Source organism: Sebastes umbrosus, chromosome 21, assembly GCF_015220745.1.
Source record: "Sebastes umbrosus isolate fSebUmb1 chromosome 21, fSebUmb1.pri, whole genome shotgun sequence".
NCBI lineage: Eukaryota > Metazoa > Chordata > Actinopteri > Perciformes > Sebastidae > Sebastes > Sebastes umbrosus.
Window position 1 is genome coordinate 21,702,220 of NC_051289.1, and position 17,135 is coordinate 21,719,354.

General features: G+C 38.8%; 2 protein-coding genes across 4 annotated transcripts; one reads left to right on the forward strand and one right to left on the reverse strand.

Moving 5' to 3' along the window:
• Positions 1–456: 456 nt before the first annotated feature.
• Positions 457–10,621, reverse strand: garem (GRB2 associated, regulator of MAPK1). 3 transcript variants are annotated; one of them, XR_005204977.1, is made up of 7 exons: positions 10,249–10,620; positions 7,604–7,744; positions 7,171–7,301; positions 5,402–6,604; positions 4,326–4,480; positions 3,007–3,895; positions 457–2,956 (listed from the first exon to the last, which is right to left on the reverse strand). XR_005204977.1 is itself a non-coding variant. In XM_037757129.1 (6 exons), exons 1-6 carry the CDS (start codon positions 10,382–10,384, stop codon positions 3,061–3,063), a joined length of 2,598 nt encoding a protein of 865 aa, XP_037613057.1. In that variant the 5' UTR covers positions 10,385–10,621; the 3' UTR covers positions 457–3,060. The 3 variants fall into 3 exon arrangements, 2 of the variants coding, with proteins under 2 accessions (XP_037613057.1, XP_037613056.1); XM_037757129.1 differs by having other exon boundaries at positions 457–3,892; positions 10,249–10,621; XM_037757128.1 differs by having other exon boundaries at positions 457–3,895.
• A 1,316-nt stretch (positions 10,622–11,937) lies between these two features.
• Positions 11,938–17,108, forward strand: ncf2 (neutrophil cytosolic factor 2). Its single transcript, XM_037756787.1, has 15 exons — positions 11,938–12,180; positions 12,419–12,501; positions 12,678–12,786; positions 13,076–13,210; positions 13,762–13,869; positions 14,039–14,098; positions 14,313–14,356; positions 14,723–14,864; positions 15,013–15,078; positions 15,373–15,427; positions 15,601–15,644; positions 15,799–15,947; positions 16,041–16,152; positions 16,625–16,742; positions 16,844–17,108. The coding sequence occupies exons 1-15, from the start codon at positions 12,007–12,009 to the stop codon at positions 16,933–16,935; spliced, it is 1,491 nt and encodes a 496-aa protein (XP_037612715.1). The 5' UTR covers positions 11,938–12,006; the 3' UTR covers positions 16,936–17,108.
• Positions 17,109–17,135: the final 27 nt, after the last annotated feature.

Consider the following 17,135-nt stretch of genomic DNA (forward strand, 5'->3'; position numbering starts at 1 on the left):
AAATGGCTTAAATGATTAATCAATTATCAAAATAATAACCCATTATTGGTTGATTGGACTACCTGCCAAAGACTTCTTGTACACCGTCCCCTAAAACTGCTGAGACAATACAGAACCTCTGTTTGATTTGACAGGTCTTTACAACCCTTATGTCCATCACTTAACTGTACTTATTCCTACCATGAAATGGCATTTATTGGCTGGTTTTGTGTAGTTTATGATTATATAAACACTTTACATTACACAAATTGTATTACAGTATGTAGAATAATGACTTACACTAGCGCCCGTATCAACGAATCACTTTCATCACCTATTGTATGTTGCAAAAGTACCAACATCTTTCTTCATCCAGGATTTGTATGACATTGTTGTGCAACTGATCGAATGTGCAATCTTGAACCAATTCCTGATTCCACTGAACTGTTACTTAACTAAAATAAAAAAAACACAAACATCAGTTAATCCATTTTTAATAGATAATACAATCAAAAATAGGGAAACAAGAGTTGAACTGAAAGGTGACAGATTTCCATAATGTTGAGCAATAATGTTTTTAAACCCAGTGTCACGGTCGTTTCCCTCGTTTTTGAACAAATATGGTAGCAATTCATGTGGGCCTCGGTCCAGAGTTGACCGGCTTTATAGAGATGGAATACCCTTCAGTTTGAACTGCTTGATGATGGTGTATTAATGGGGCTGGGTCAGTTGTCGTAGTGTGTTCACAGTTTATATCTCAGAATTATTCAAGTAAAATGATTGACTTAAAAGAATCCTTTGGCATGAACGATTTTCATTAACCTGAAATGAACGCTGTGGTAATTTCAATATGCATACACTGCCTTTTATCGTCACTGACTTGCTTAGTTGTTCCTCTCATGGTCTCTTTGGATCGCCATGGCTATTGCATAGGACATTAATCACCATAATAGTGTCAAGGGACACATGCCATTTCCCATAGAAAGATCTGGACACTGTGACAAAGTGACAAGGAAATCTGGAAAATTACCTGAACACATGGCTTATTAACATTATTTTTTGGTCACTGTCCATGTAGCATGACTGAGGCTTGCAGTTTTTTTTTTTTGTTTTTTTTTTACCTCGTGACCAAGTGTTATTTTAATTCATGGATTTATAAACCCAACCCAAGTTGTACAGAATCATAAAAAACAAAACAGAAATTTAAACATACGTTTTTTTTTCTCTCAATAAAAATAATTTCAACATTAGTAATAACTTTTAAAAGTCACATTAAATTTGCACTTACATAAAAAATAAAAATATCAAGTAAAATATGTAACAACCCACTGCAAAAAGTGTCAGGGGGGGGGATAAAAACAACAGCTGTTGGCCGACAGATCAGACCTGGGTTGTAGAAAGGCTGTTGTTGCTTAGGCACCTTCATATATCAGCCAATCTGACAATAACTATTCTGCATATTTTGCATTGTGTTAAATACTGCATAAATAAATCAACTCTGAATCAAGGCTATAGGGAAAAAACGTTTGGTACCTATAGAAAACAATATTTCAGTTGAGCCGATCGTTCTTCACATCTTTCCCTGATGTTCATGTTGTTTATATTCTCAAGACAAGGGAATCGACTAAATGAAAATGTTAAGCCAAAGAGAAATTTCATATATTTTAAGGTCTCTGGGTTAAGGCGCAGAAAAGCTATCTTTTACATGTTTCTAGCATTAGAGGACACTTACAATACACACAATGAGAACAAAGGAGAAGTACCATTTTAGTTTTGAAAAAGCGTGTAGTGCATTAACTCTCTACATAGACAATCTTCTTTTATAAGTTTATATTTAATGATCTTAACTGCAATTAATTAAGCTGAAATCTACCAAAGTGCATGATGCATAATTTGTATTTTATGTAGAACGTCATGGTCCGTTACCTCTGTCGGTTATTTCCATGTTAGTTTTAGAATAAGGACATCATTTTGTTAGTCTTTTTTTGCTATGGATAACCTCAAGTGTTTTAGCAGACATGTTTATGGTCAAAGGAAGTAGCCATATAGTAGTTCAACTTTAGATTAAAAAGACATTAAATAGAAATAAGACCTCGCATGAGGAGAGTTGACAAGTCTGACATCTCGTTGCTACTTTAGTTCCATAAAGTAGAATATCACACCAAGAATGCAGATGTGATTTCTGATCGCCAACTAATTCTCCATTGACATTAGAAGCAGATGTTTTGGGTGTTATCCAGAATGCCGGTCTTCAAAACGTAAAGGACTTTATATTTAATCTATTTAGAGCTGTAACATCACAGCGCCACTGTCTTGTTTTTTCCAATTCATTTTCTGAGGGACTGTGCATCGGTGTGATAGCACACGCTCAAAGATAAGGTTGTCATCATTGACTGTTTCTTCCATTTGAAAAAGTAGTGAATGTTCAATGATGCAGACCAAGCTTTCAGCATGAGAAGAGCTCAAAGGGGTCCATTTTTTAAAAGCACATAAGTATATCTTAATACCTGTTAGCAATAGGCAGGTTTTGACTTCATTCTACAGTAGCGAATTAAATCGACTGTTTTGATTCATGTTTAGAAATGCACTTGCAGCAGCAATCTCTATCACATCCCTGACCTCGTGAAAACGGTGCATACATCATATGTCACCAGTGCATAACAATATAATTGCAAGCTTGGGATGCAAACTTTTTTTTGGGGGTTACCAAATTCAGCCAAATTCCCTATTATGTATCCACTACAAAATGTTTTTTTCAAGTTTTGTCACATCAGTGTTTTCCTTTACATTTGTTGGCTTACTGTAAATTAGGATTTTTGTGATGACATGAACACTAGTAGGCTGTGGGCAAACAAAAAGTACTAAGTAGCTGACATGAAAATGTCTTCATGAAAGTGCCAAATGATTCCATTCAGTTGTGGGCTGAGAAATATTATCTAACTATCTTCCCCACAATATAGTAACAAGGAATTAAATTCATATTACACAAAAAGACACACTTTGTGGCTTGGTGTGCATAGCATATATACTGAAGGCATTACTCTTTGCTTTACAACAGGATTTAGTGTCATATACTGTTAGTTATATCTTGGGTCTCCACCCACTTATGAACTGCATGAGTTTCTTCACCTGCAGTTTGCTTAGCTTGAAGTCCTCTGACAAAATCTCCTCAGTGAGCTGCAGGAGTAAATTCCCATCTATCTTCTCCGACACAAAAAGAGAAATAATGTCATCTGGCAGGCCGATAAACCTGAGAGATTTGGACATCTCTTCAATAGAGAGACCGGCCAGACTGGACGGGGGCTGCCACTCTGCAGTGGGAGGAGAGGATGGACGGGTAGGAGTTAATGAGTTAGAGATGGAATAGATCTCTTTTGTGCCCTGCTCGGGTTGAGTAGGTGAGCAATTGGAAGTTTCCTGCTCACTGTCACAGACTGGTCCTGACAGTAAATCTGTGCACTTCGTCGTGGCATTTGATTTTGGTGTTCTCGGCGGTAAGATGGGGCAAGAGAGGCTCTGCTTGGTGTTAGATTCTTCTATTGGCTTGTCTCTGTACATTTCTGAGTTGAAACTTGAAGATTTGGTGCAGAACTGAGAAGCTTTGCTGCTGTGTGCATGCTCCCCATCAAAGTCAACCAGGCTGGATGTACAGGTTTTTGGGGTGTTCTGGGATCGCTTTCTGGGGTAGCTGTAGTAACTTCGACAGCTGGCTGGTAGAAAGTCCTCCATGCTGTGCGAGTCTACTCCACTGAAGTTGTTGGGCCAAGACAACCTGGAGGACATCCCGTCTGATGGCAGGCTACCACCGGGCAACGTAGCAGTTGGCTCATTGCTGTGGGATTTGCCCCAGTTACAGGGGTAACACGTGTGGCTTTGCTCCTGTGGGTCGGCCGCCTCTTGCTCAGATGCTCCACTACTGATGGAAAAATATAAAATCAATTTGCGGTATAAAACCTAATGTCGACCTCATTATACGGTTTAAAATATTTAACATTTCAAACAAAATCTTGACATTTTACAGCTGCTACAGATGTGGGTAAAGGAGAAACTTGAAACTAATGGACACAGTTAAATATATACAGAAAATAAATCAAAAGATCAAGGTGGAATTTAGGGGGAAGTTGAACAAAAGAGGAAAAAATACAAGGACATGGTTCTCTAGAACTATGAAATGACGTGTTAGCATAAACTAGCCTTTAAACTAGACATTTTAAAGTGAATTGTCTGAATTTATACAACCTAACTTTTGTCAAAGCAAATGTAATCTCCTGATTTTAGTCTTTCTTATTTTAAAAATCGGTGTAATGGGTGTCAGATGTGTGCTATGAAATGATGCCAATTCTTACATGTTGTGAAGACCAGAAGAATAATAGGAGAGGGTTGGACTTGGAGACCGAGTGTCCTGTTGCCGTGGCTTTGACGGGATGGGCACCGATGGCATCTGTTTCAAAGTTCGCGGAGGGATTGGTGGGGCATTCAAAAGACGACATTCTTCCTTCACCTAGAACGGAAATGAACCGACTTTGAAACTGACAGCAAAATCAGCATTCATTTTCTTCTGTAAAACTGAAGGTGTAAGACACTGCTTAACGTTATAATCCTTAAGATTTTCATAAAATCAAACCCCATTTTTTACTATTTATGTTCTGCATTTTATCTGCAGTAGCCATTCAAGTATTTACATTCAGCAATTGTCTCTGTATAGTAGTTTTTATTGGCAGTGGCAGAGTCCTACCTAAGCACGAGGCATTTTAAGTTAAATGGTGTATACATGAAATCCAGTGCAATCTTATCTTTACCGTTCACTCTTTAAACTGTGTCAGAGCTGTATTAATTTACATCCTACTGCTGCTGCTTCACATTAAAAGCTTTCAACTGGCAAAACACGGGGTGACTTTTATTGTGAAGCAGCCACCGGAAAGGCAATGTATTTGTCACCACAGTTAACGCTAATGGCGGCGTTTCATCAACAATGCCTTTGCAAAACAAGGAAGCGGTCATTTGCAACATAGCTTTCGTCTGGGTCATTTTTAATTTTTGCAACGGAGGGGTGGAACAAGAAGGAACAGGCACAGTGAACTGTTCGATGAAGAGAAGCAGGCGACACACCTCCAACTCAGCAAGTTAACCAACATTACTGTGCCCATCTGTTCTGTGGAAAACTACTCGCGCTCTGCTCAGCATGAGATCAGAATCGCGGGCGCAATTATTATTGAATGACCTCTTTATTAAAAACAATGTGAGTTTGTTTGGTTGCACTGTAATCTAATACACCAGTTGTCTCGGTTCTATATCTGACAAAGAGGATGCTGTTTGCTTTTGTATTACACTTGCAGTTACCACAGTAACCACGGAAATCACCTAATCAACCAAGACTGAGATCTTAAGGATTACAATGTTAAGTATGATAGATGATACTCACAGCTTCCGACTTGGGTGGAACCGGTGGTGGAGTAAGAGACGTGTCTGAACTGGGTGTTGCACCAATAGGACACGTGACTGGGTATGACAGGGCTGCTGTTGTACCACAGCCATTGTTGATGCCTCGAGTTCCCTCACTTGAAGAAGGTTTTGGGTTCTGACCTCTCAAGTGATCCAACCACAGCTCCTCATAGGGGACATCCGATTTGTTGAGGGAGGGTAGTTGGTTGGTGCTATCCATCAGGTCGGGGAAAAAGTGTTCATTTTCTCCCGAGTCTGAAGGGAGGCTATCAGAGGGCAGAAGTGACCAGTCTCCACATAGTGTCATACAGCCCTGCAAATTGACCTCGCTGTTGCCATGCAGGTTGCTGCCGTACACACACACAGATAGTCGGTGGAAGGACTGGGTGAGTTCATCCCGGGCGTAAGTTAAAGAGCTGGGAATCTGCATGTGGTTGGGACAACCGTTGGAGCTGCTGCTGCCTCCGCTGCTTCCACTGCAAATGCCATTCCCACTGCTTTTCTTAGGGCTCTTACCGTCGTCGTTCCAGTCTATCCGCACATCCCGGACGGCACGAGAATAGTCGTCTATGTCAAACTGCTCCTGGCAGAAGGAGAACCAGCGATGTACCATAGTTTCAAGCCACAGCTCTCCTTGCAGCAGTTCTTCTGGAATAATAAATCTAGGCATGGCCATATGAAAGGGAAAATGGATGGGGAAGATTTTGTGGCTCCGTAGAACGCAGCACACAACCACCGTCTTCGTCTGAATGTTGACCAATTTGTAGCGGTGACCCTCGCGGATGAGGTGGAGGTCATGCTGGTTGCGGGGCGGACTGCTGGGTACTGTGACGTTGACAGGGAGACGGGTTTTCTCCACAATGTTCCTGATGATGTGCTCGCCGTCCTGCATCTGCAGCTCCAGCGGACTGCAGGTGCTGAACCTGCCTTTGCACTGGAAAGGCAGGCTGATGCTCTCGTTGGTGCGGTGGTTCATGCAGATCAAGCAAGGCATCTTGCTTCGACCGATCCTACTGATGGAGTTCAGCTTCCCGATCTTCTTAAAAATTGTGTTGAATCTGGATTTTTCTCTGGAGGCCTTGGCATACAGGATCTCAGCCTGGCCCATTAATGTCAGTTCGTCACCGGTGCTTAGTGTAATGTTGTAAACTTCGGTATCTTCGTTGCATTCCCCTGAAGCCATCTGTGAAAAGATGACATATGGCCTAAGTACTGAAGAAATAAATGAGAGCATTTCCAACTTGTGTTTTTTTTTTTCATTTTCAAGTAAATACTCTGTCAGTAACTAAGTAATTAAGCATTAACAGTTGCTTTCTGTATAGATTCTGTTACTGATTTATACAACGGTACGACAGTCGCATCACATCTTCCATGTTGGTGTCAGTAAATGTGAAAAAAAAAATGGTTTTGTTTCCCTAAATATCAGTGTGGTTGGAAGACTGTCATAACGATTAAGTCTGAGAGGAACCTCAAGGTAAAAATTGAGAGATTGAGAAAAAGAAAGATAATGTAAAAGGGTACATTTTAGTGGTGTCCTAGTCCCAAATTTGTGGAGCAGAATTTTCTGAAAATAAACCAAATATGTTTGTTTTAGGAGTCTTAGCAGGAGGATGTCTCGTCTTAACTGGAAATCTTAATTTATCGAATGTCCCTGATGTCGGAGTTGGAAGTCAGAGTTCTAGAGAAGTATGCAACATCGTATTGATAGTCCAAAGATATATTAATTTCAAATTTACAAATTCGATGTACCTTAACATTGAAAGTGATTTCTTCCATGACATATACCCTCTCAGGGAATGCTTTGGCCACCTCCTCCACGCTGTTGAAGTACTGCACAGGCTCCTTGACATCTCTGTCCTGCTCCAGTAGCTTAAACTGACCTGAAGTAGGAAAAGAAAATATCAATGCAACTAACAGAGTCAACAGGGATTGTACTTTTCAGTGCTAGTATCATTAAAAAGAAAGGTTTGGGATAAAGATACACATTGTTCCTACGATGATACACAACAACTCCTCTCAAACTGTCTTTTATATATATTCATTAAGGCTGCGGCACAGACGTCAAAGATTTCAATCATCTTTCAAGGAGCCCCCCTGGTTTTGATATATACTAAGATACATCATCAAAAGACAATATCAAGCGAATTCAAGAGCATCGAGCATCCATGCAGATGTCGCTCACCTTCATAGTGCACTGGGATCTCTATTTTGGGCCCAATGACATAGTGTCCCTCCTCCAGACTGTGAGCAGTAATAGTCGTCCACTGACGGCAGGAATGAAGCAAGAGGTAGTCATTGTCTCTGAGCCCTTCAACCAACTGACCTGTAGGGATGAAAACAACAAGCAGAACAAAGATTATACTTTACAATCCAGGAAATACTGTAATATTTCAAGGTACAGCAGACAAAAAAATATCAATTGTAAATCACTAAATTTAACAAACTTTCAGAATAATGTCTGATGTACTCGCATAAAACATCAACAACTGTCATGTCACATGTTGTCGTGACACTTGCAAAATGTCAAATGAATAGTAAAAGGTTGGTGAAATATAAAGTTTGATATCTCAGAAACAGATAGTTTAAGTTTTATAGGCGTTGTGATACATCTAGTCACTGTGTTTCAGCATCAATTAATTTGACATACAGTGGTGTCTAGAATGTGAGTCATGGCAGCTAAATTAATTTATAACGTCCATGGTTGGGATAAATTGTTAATGATTATCCCCAACAATAAAGTCAGTGTCCTGAGAAATTCCACGATTACTGTTTCCTTTTTTTATACCACTTGTGAGCCTCTCAGGCTGCTCCACTCAAGCAAAGGCATTGGATTACTCAGTACACTCCTCAAATCACCATCCTCCATGGACAATGACAAATGCCTTAATCCATACCTCTCTAAAAAGCAAGCACTACCATTTACAGTGAGAGCACAATGCACCACCACGATTCTGCATGGGAGGCTCAGCAGTATGTGACAGACAATGGGAAGATAGAGAACAAATAATAATTGTTGGTTTAATAATGGCTTCATTTCAAAGTACATATCATAATAGACATGCTTTCCTATGTTATTACACAACTCTCCGGCAAAACCGCTGTTGTGTAGGTAAATTCCCTGACCCCATAATACAGTCATCTGTAATGTTGATCTATGTTCACCTTCATCATCGCTTTGCTTAAATGCATCTTTCATTGTACCCACAATGAGACCAAAGATTTTTTTCAGCCTTGATTGAACAATGAAGTTGACTCATCCTGCTACAATTGTCACTTGTAGCTCTGCCCTTATTTCTTCTCTAAAAATTGCATCACGCGCCTTTGCAGTATAATGATATGGACACATTCATTTCAGTAATCAGGCTATTGTGTTGCACAATTAACAGACTTCCAGTGCCTTAATATGTTGTCAAACATGAAATACTACGGAGTTATTACAGTAGTTATTTTAACTTAACGTTACTGCCTTTACTTACATGGCTACATAGTGACAGCAGAGAGGTTACAAGACATAACTTAGTAATTATTGTGTGAGATTTGCACGACAGATATCTCTTTACATCCGTCAATCCTCTAACAAATCCTCATTCAAATACCATCTAAGAATACATTACTTAAGCAGCTGATCGATAGTCCACTGTTGGTTATGTATGGTTTTTCTTTTGTTCCTTTTCCCTGATGATGGGCCTTGAGGCTAAATGGTTGTGGAAGATGTGTATGAATGTGAAATTTATATATGTTTGGAAAATTGTAATGTTATTAGTGTAACACAAATATGATGTTGTATATATAGTATGTATGTGATAAATGTAATGTACTTGATTTTGGACCCCAGGAAGACTAGCTGGTGCCATTGGTGCCAGCTAATGGGGATCCTTTTTAAATTAATAAAGATCTTGGGGTTTAAAGATAGTGACGCAACTTTCATAATTAGAAAATGCACAACATTTTATGTTAACCAGGCACTTTTGTTGAGAGTTAAGACACGCTGACAAAATTAACCACAAGAAGTTGTCTTCAAAAACAGTTTAAAAAAAGTTTTTATATTAACTAGCAATTTAGCACTACTTTTTACATTCTCATGTGCAATATCACTGTTCATTGTGTGCAATATTAATGTCCAACATGTGCAATATTACTTATTTTTCTGTTTGTTAGCTTACTTTACCTTTTTTATTTGACTTATTTACTCATTTTACTAAATGTATCTTACTTCATTGTTATTCTATTAGGCACTGGTGCTAGAAATAGTACTTTTTTATTTTATACACTTGTATTTTATACACTTGAGCTTGTTGTAATTTTGTTGTGTTTTTGAGCAATCGCTTCTATCTTATCTTATCTTACTAACATGGCTGCATAGTGACAGCAGAGAGGTGACAAGACACATTTAAGACATATTTAAGACATATTTAAGACATATTTAAGACATATTTAAGACATATTTAAAGACATATTAAAGACACATTTAAAGACATATTAAAGACATATTAAAGACACATTTAAGACATATTTAAGACATATTTAAAGACATATTTAAAGACATATTAAAGACATATTTAAAGCATTGACTAACTTAGTAATCATCTGGTGAGATCTGCACCACAGATATTAAGGCTTAAAGACAGTGACGCAACTTTTAATAATTAGAAAATGCCATCTTTTATATGTGAACCAGACACTTTTGATGAGAATTAATACGACACGCTGACAAAATGAACCAGAAGAAGTTGTCTTGAAAACAGTTTAACATATTTACATTAGCTGCATATCCCTGTAGCAGCCAGCAGAATAACCCAGTATACATGACAGCAGCATGTTACTGACCGTGATCCAGCCTGGCGATCTGCGGCAGCCTGTAAGAGCTGACTAGTTGGTCTAAAGGTAGAGACGTGGTGCTCCAGGTCACATCTTTCAGGTTGTTGTACAACATTGTTCCCAGCTCCATGTTGCTAGCTCTCATTAGCTCCCTGGAGCTAACTAGCAGACACGGTGACACAAAGAGCTACACTAAAGATAACCAGCTGATCAACACATCAGTCTCCATCCACAGCTTCATGTTCGACACGTTTCTGATCAGTCGTCGCATGTTTCTCGTTTCATTTGGCTACGTGAAGGTCTGCTGATGTAGCAGAGACATGTTAGTTTAGCATCAGGCTAGCTGCTCTACAGTCAACCTCAGGGAATAACAGGAAACACGTCTTCATCCTTTAGAAATAAAAGCATCATTCCAGAGGAATAACGGAAGTACGTTTTTATCCTTTTAAAATAAAAGCATTATTTATTATTATTGGGGTAAAACAAAAGTGAACAAGGAGGAATAACAAAAAACACCTTTCATACTTCCTCAGTGACAAAATGTTAGAGTAAAACATTGTGTCTATTGGCTGTTGACAAGTAGATGTATTTCTTTTAAAAGTGTTTACCGGAAGTTGTAGTTTTGTCATTAATGCTGACCATGCTGACAAATAAAAGATAAGAAAGCAAAATAAAGACGACCTAATCCAAAATAATACTCCATCTGGTGCTCCAGATGTAAGGCATGATGGGGAAAAAAAACACTTAACCAATTTATCGCTGTATATGTACTGCTACCCAGCCAACATCCGTATGTGGGCCCCATGTGGGTAGTAAATGGGCTAATAAAATGGGCCCTATATGGGATTGTCCGCAGGTTCCATAATGACCCAATGTCAATTACCCACATAGATTCCATGCAGGATTACAATGGGTGTCATGTGGGCCCCAACTGGGCAACATACCCAAGACCCATCTTAGTCCCAGCTTTAAGTTCTATGTGGGTACTACATGGGGACTACATGGGGACTACATGGGGACTCCATGGGCTGAAATATGGGTTGTAAGTGGGTTTGTCCACAGTTTCCATGTTGGCCCCATACCAGTTACCCTTGTGGGTTTCATGCAGGAGTACACTGGGTGTTATATGGGCCCAGTCTGGGCAACATAAACCAAAACCCATCTCTAATTTCCCAGTAGTGACCCACCTAGGAACCACAAGGGTAACCCACTTAGGGGAGCCCATGTGGGACCTATTGAGTTGATTCAACTGGGCCACATTTGTGTTGCCCATTCTGAGCCCATACACTAATTTCCCATTAGTGACCCACCTAGAACCCACATTAGTTGACCCAAGTTGGCCCCATACCCACTTGGTACCCAGGTACCCCCAACATAACCCATGTGGGGCCCAAATAACCATGTTGGCTGGGTAATGCCACTCCTAAATATATGTCAGTACTCCATCATCCCTCTTAAAAACAGAGATTTAGAAAGGACAGGTCATTTTCCCCCATTTATGATTTACAAACTGTGCTGTTCAAGGGGTGAAAGTAATATGGGAATGTATACCAACACACACACACACAGCCCATACAATATATATGGCAGATGATCACATGGGGGGAATGACAACAACCATTGGGCCTTCAAACCTGGCTGGGGGTGGAGCAGATATAATTGTACCAACATTACATGTCTGTCATCCCACTTCCTGATCTAGCTGGTACAAATCAGAAGCGCTTCCTCAATTTGGTCTACAGTTCAGTGTACTCCTAACCAGCGACTATGACTTTTTTGGACACCCTGCGCCAGTGGGACGAGGCTGTAACTTGTGTTGACAGACAGGATTTGACAGAGGCACTCAGGATTTTCGTGGCTATCAAAGAACCAAACTCCAAAATTTGTTTTGACATTGGCTGTCTTTATCTTCTTAACAAAGACCTGGATGCTGCTGAAAAGGTATGTCTGACCTTTGTTGGTAAAATGCAAGCCAGAACATTACACACAAATATCTATGGTTTTCATTTTGTAATATTACTCATCAAAAAAAGTGAAATCTAGTCTGTAAGTAGCTGTTAAAGCCGAGATGAAATGCTGTGATATTTTGCAAGTGCAAGTCACTGAGAAAGAGGAAATAAGAGTTTACCAATTCTCTTCTCTTCTAGAGGAAGTTACTGTGTTTTCTTATGTTTCTCAGGCGTTTGATTGCAGCATACGCAAGGATGAGCATCTGGCCGTTGCCTTCTTTCAAAGAGGAATGACATTTTACAAGAAGGAGAGGCAAGACACACCAGTCATCTCAAAATGTTTCATATTTAATGTTGTAATTTAAAAATATTAGACACAGTATGCTTTTATTATCATGAAATTCGATTCCTAGTCATTACTCTTATTTTTTATAATGTTTGTGGTTTATTACATGCAAAAGCAATTAACTGGATTATTTCTATTCAAAGGTATGAGGAGAGTTTATCTGACTTCCAGCATGCCTTCAAAGCACTAAGAGGCAACCAGCTGATAGATTACAAAGCACTTGGCCTCAGATACAAATTATATGCATGTGAGGTAAGTATTCAAAAGCCTCCAATCATTTGTATATGTTCTTGTAAAACCTCCTTATTCTTTAATTTACAAATTATTAGACTATTCTTCTCTATTCTGTCTATTGCTGTCAAACAGTTTAGAGAATACATTCATTTTCTATTCTGCCCTAATGATCAAAAAACGTTGTTAGTCATTCTTCCAAAGTACAGTTTGACACATGTTCACTCCTTAATAACAGATGGATTTAAAATGCCTGAGGGATTAAAATAGTGGCAAGCTTCTAATACAATATCAATGTTTCCTGCTACAGGTTCTCATCAATGTGGCTCTGTCTGAGGCTCAGCTGGGTAAATGGGACAAAGCCCATGAACACCTTGTGAAGGCTCTCAGCTACAAGACAGATGCCAAGCTCAATGTCCTCGACAGAGCTCTGGATTCCTCCCTGGTCAGTTAACATACAGTAACCATTATTAAAAAAAAAAAAAATAGTCCTCACCCATGATAAAATGTTGGGATTTGAACTACCGATAAAATATTCTGTTCAGTTATTCAATATCTTTAAATGCGATCATATTCATGACAAAGAATGGTGTGTGTTCAGCTTGTCTTCAGCATTGTATTTTTGTCTGAGTGGTTCAGATTAAAACAAACACAGACTAATCAACTTTTTGGGTGATATGGCAACTCTTTAGAGCAAAGTGATGCACCCACCCACAAATCAGATTAGGCTCTGTAATGAAGCATTGCTTCACATTCACTCGTGACCAATTATTAATAAAAGCCCTATGTCAGCCAGTGTATTTGCAAATAAATATACATACTGTATATATCACTCTGATCAGTGAAGGGTCACGGATAAGGCATGGAGAGTGCTATTAATTTACATTGGTGTAGCTCAAAGTGAAACAGTATTGGCAATTGAATTAGAATTTTCTTTCATGTCAGAAATACTTGACAGATATAATAATATCCCTTGCAATGCAATTTCACCAACAGAAACAGAAACTTTTCAAACCAGTTGAGTTCCCATCAAAAGTGCTATTTAAACCAAATAAGCACTATGTGGCTGAGCTGGAGAAGAAGGACTACCTGGGCAAAGCAAAGGTAATACTCTATCTGATGACACGCCTTTGCATTAGTAACAGTTGGTACTATACTATCCATTAGTGTGATATCAACCCTATTAAACTTAACCCCTAATCCACTAAAATGTCACTTTAACACTATAGTTATTTGCCATACGTAACCTCCATTTTTTCTTTGCCATCTTCAGATTGTTGCCTCCGTCATTCCTCAGGATGTCTTCTCTGGATTTGCCCCATTACAGCCACAGGTGACACATGGACTCTTCTTATAAAAGAAACAAACAAAAAGACAATACAATCTGATGACAAAGAAATCTATGTGATATTATCAGCTTATTATTATGTTACATTATATAAAAAATATATTATATGGAAGATTTTAAAAAAACTTGAGCCACTAAATATCTGCACCGTGTCAGCTCTACTGATTGAATGCTTTGTGTTTCTGTTTACATCCGACAGGTTCAAGATGGTCCAACTTCTCCTAAAGAACCTGAGGTTCTGAGGTACAACAGTCACTTTGAAGTCGTAGAAACTTCTCTCTAAATACACATTATATTTAGTTAGTGCCAAAAAATATGATTAATTTACAGTTGTTTTCATTCAGGATTGTTGCAGGCAAAAATTATTGCAAATTACCTTAATACTTGGAACGACTGAGTGTTAGATGGTGGATATTCTACAATACGTGGATGTGTAAAATGGTTAAAACAGCTCTTAATGTGGAAATAGAAAATGAAAGGTTATGCTTTCATAAGAGGGAAATGTTGAATCAGTGTAAATGTTGACAATAGAAGAACAAGATAGATTACCCGGTAATAATCATGACTAGTGGTCTCTTGATGCCATGTGGACGTCTCCCGTCTTCACAGGGCTCTAGCAGGAGAACCCCACACTGTCCTGTTTGGGTTTGTTCCTGAGACCAGTGATGAGTTGGCTGTAGTGCCGGGCAACATTGTGTTTGTACTGCAGAAGGGTACCGACAACTGGGCGTCTGTGATCTTCAATGGAAGAGTAAGGCCACTACGGACAGAATCTGTACATCTGTAACCTCTATGCTTCTGTAGTGTGCATCTCTCAAGACCTCCTGTTGGCACTTGTTTCTTATGAAATATGCATAGAAACCATAATTCATATCATGTTACTGTCATGTCAATTATAGAGGGGACTTGTTCCTTACAATTACCTGGAACGTTTGGAGATCTCCTTGGCTTCTAAACAGAATGAGGTGAGGAATTACAGGAGTATCACTTCTTGTTTTTGTAGATGACTTTTGAGTATTTTTTTTAAATGATGTCTCCAGTAGTCAAACATTTTGCTCGGAGACTTTAACATTTTGCTTGTTAAATACACGATCTGTACTCTTGTTTTAATTTAAGCATACTCTGCAAGTTACACACGTTACTAAAATGGCACATGGTGCAAATGTGGTATTTGTTCAAGTTTTGTAGTACGCAATTACATCTTCACTTCTTTTTTCTGTTTTGAACGGCATTATTTGGTTGGTATTAATCATGAACAGGAAAGATCCGAGCCTCCAAGTCGAGAACCACCGACCAGACCTCAGAGGAAAAAAGGTAGACTTATCTGACACACAGATTAAGCAAACTATAATAACTACAGGCACCACTCTGTGATTGGTGCTAAGTACCATTGAACTCAATCCATCAGTCATAACAAATGCTGTAACTTTGCAAATACAATTTGACCCAAATAACAAAACTTTTTTTCCCCACTCTCTGTATTTAAGGTCCTACTCCTAGTGGTAACAGCGATGGAGACACCCAACCAAAGGTATGTTGCAAATCCTTGATTTGTCCATGAACATGATACCCCTATAAACCACACAATTTGCCAACTTGTGAAGTATAAATGTGTTTTAAGGTGGATTTCCTTTTGATTTATGTGATTGTTTAATTCCATCAACGTGTCCTTTCATTAATGCCAGGATGAACAGCCTACCGACAACTCATGTATTGTCAAAGTCCGTTTCACGTTCAACTTTGTGGTCTCGGTACCACCTGGGTCTCCCTACGCAATGCTGATTGAGAAAATCAGTAAGAAACTGAAACTCCCGGCTAAGGCAATCACCTTGAGGTAAGGTGCACATTTAAAAAAAAAATCTTCCAGTTTAATGGTTATATTGTGTTACTGATAGAGGTCAAAATTCAATCCTTTTGTTCGATTTAGTTTAACCTCCGAGGTTACGGAAGAAAGTGTAATCGACGCCAGCACAGAAATGGAAAGTGTGTGGAGCCGTGCCAGCGGTTTGCACATCACCTTGTGGTGTAAAGCCTTAGAGGTAAGGAAGTGGTGGTCCACTGCTGAGCATGCTGGCCTCACAAAATACAGTTATTCTGGTTGATACTGCAGTTCCTGATACGGGTATTGGGGTGATACCAATATTTATGAATGGAACCTGGTTATAAGGATCTTCCTGATAAATTGTATTAAAGTTTCCTTATATTTGTGTCAGGGTGGGAATTAAAAGCAACATTGAGTCTCATACAGATGTGTTTCATCCTCGATCATGGTTAAGTACAACTTAGCTAGACATTTTGTTTTTATATATTTTTAATATATTAATTTATTATATGAGTACATTATGCTCCATGTTAGTAATCCACGTTTGGTCATGGGCTAAATTATCTTCCTGGATTCACTAATTAAAAGTTATACCATGAACCATAAGGCCAGTGCAAACCAAGGTTTTCTTTTTTTGTTATGATGAAATTGAACAGGAAATTATTATTTGTGTGCGTTTGTGTTTTTAGCAAACTGATGGAAATCCACAGAGCGAGACTCACTTTGTGGCACTTCATTCCTACGAGTCGCCAAATCCAGAGGATCTCAGTTTTAATCAAGGCGATAAAATCACACTACTCTCTAGAGGTGAGACTCCATTCTTTTGGCTATATATATATATATATTTAGACATACTTTGATTTGCCCGAGAAATATGATTCTAATTCATAATTTCTTCTTTTCTTTAGTTAACCAGGATTGGTTGGAAGGCCAATGTAATGGGAATACTGGTATATTTCCTGCATCCTTTGTGGAAGAAGATCCTGTCAATGGCCAGTAATTCAAATGGATAAATGTGGACAAAAAAGATGCTAAAGCCAGTAATACAGTTAAGTGGCCAAAGCTGAGAAGTGGTCAGGTACCAAAACCATTTTAGAATCACCTACATCTGATTAATCAGGGCCTACATATTTTTCATAAATGTATACATTTTTAAACATCTTTCCATTAAAATAAATCCCATTTTCACAATGATCACAA

Bases quoted from the DNA above. Each gene is read 5' to 3' on its own strand.
- garem (XM_037757128.1), bottom strand. From the start codon at position 10,384: ATGAGAGCTAGCAACATGGAGCTGGGAACAATGTTGTACAACAACCTG. The intron at 7,302-7,603 runs GTGAGCGACATC...TTCCTACTTCAG, and splicing joins GATCCCAGTGCACTATGAAG to GTCAGTTTAAGCTACTGGAG. The intron at 4,481-5,401 runs GTGAGTATCATC...TTTCCGTTCTAG, and splicing joins TTCCACCCAAGTCGGAAGCT to GTGAAGGAAGAATGTCGTCT.
- ncf2 (XM_037756787.1), top strand. From the start codon at position 12,007: ATGACTTTTTTGGACACCCTGCGCCAGTGGGACGAGGCTGTAACTTGT. The intron at 15,645-15,798 runs GTATGTTGCAAA...CATTAATGCCAG, and splicing joins ATGGAGACACCCAACCAAAG to GATGAACAGCCTACCGACAA. The intron at 16,153-16,624 runs GTAAGGAAGTGG...TTGTGTTTTTAG, and splicing joins TGTGGTGTAAAGCCTTAGAG to CAAACTGATGGAAATCCACA.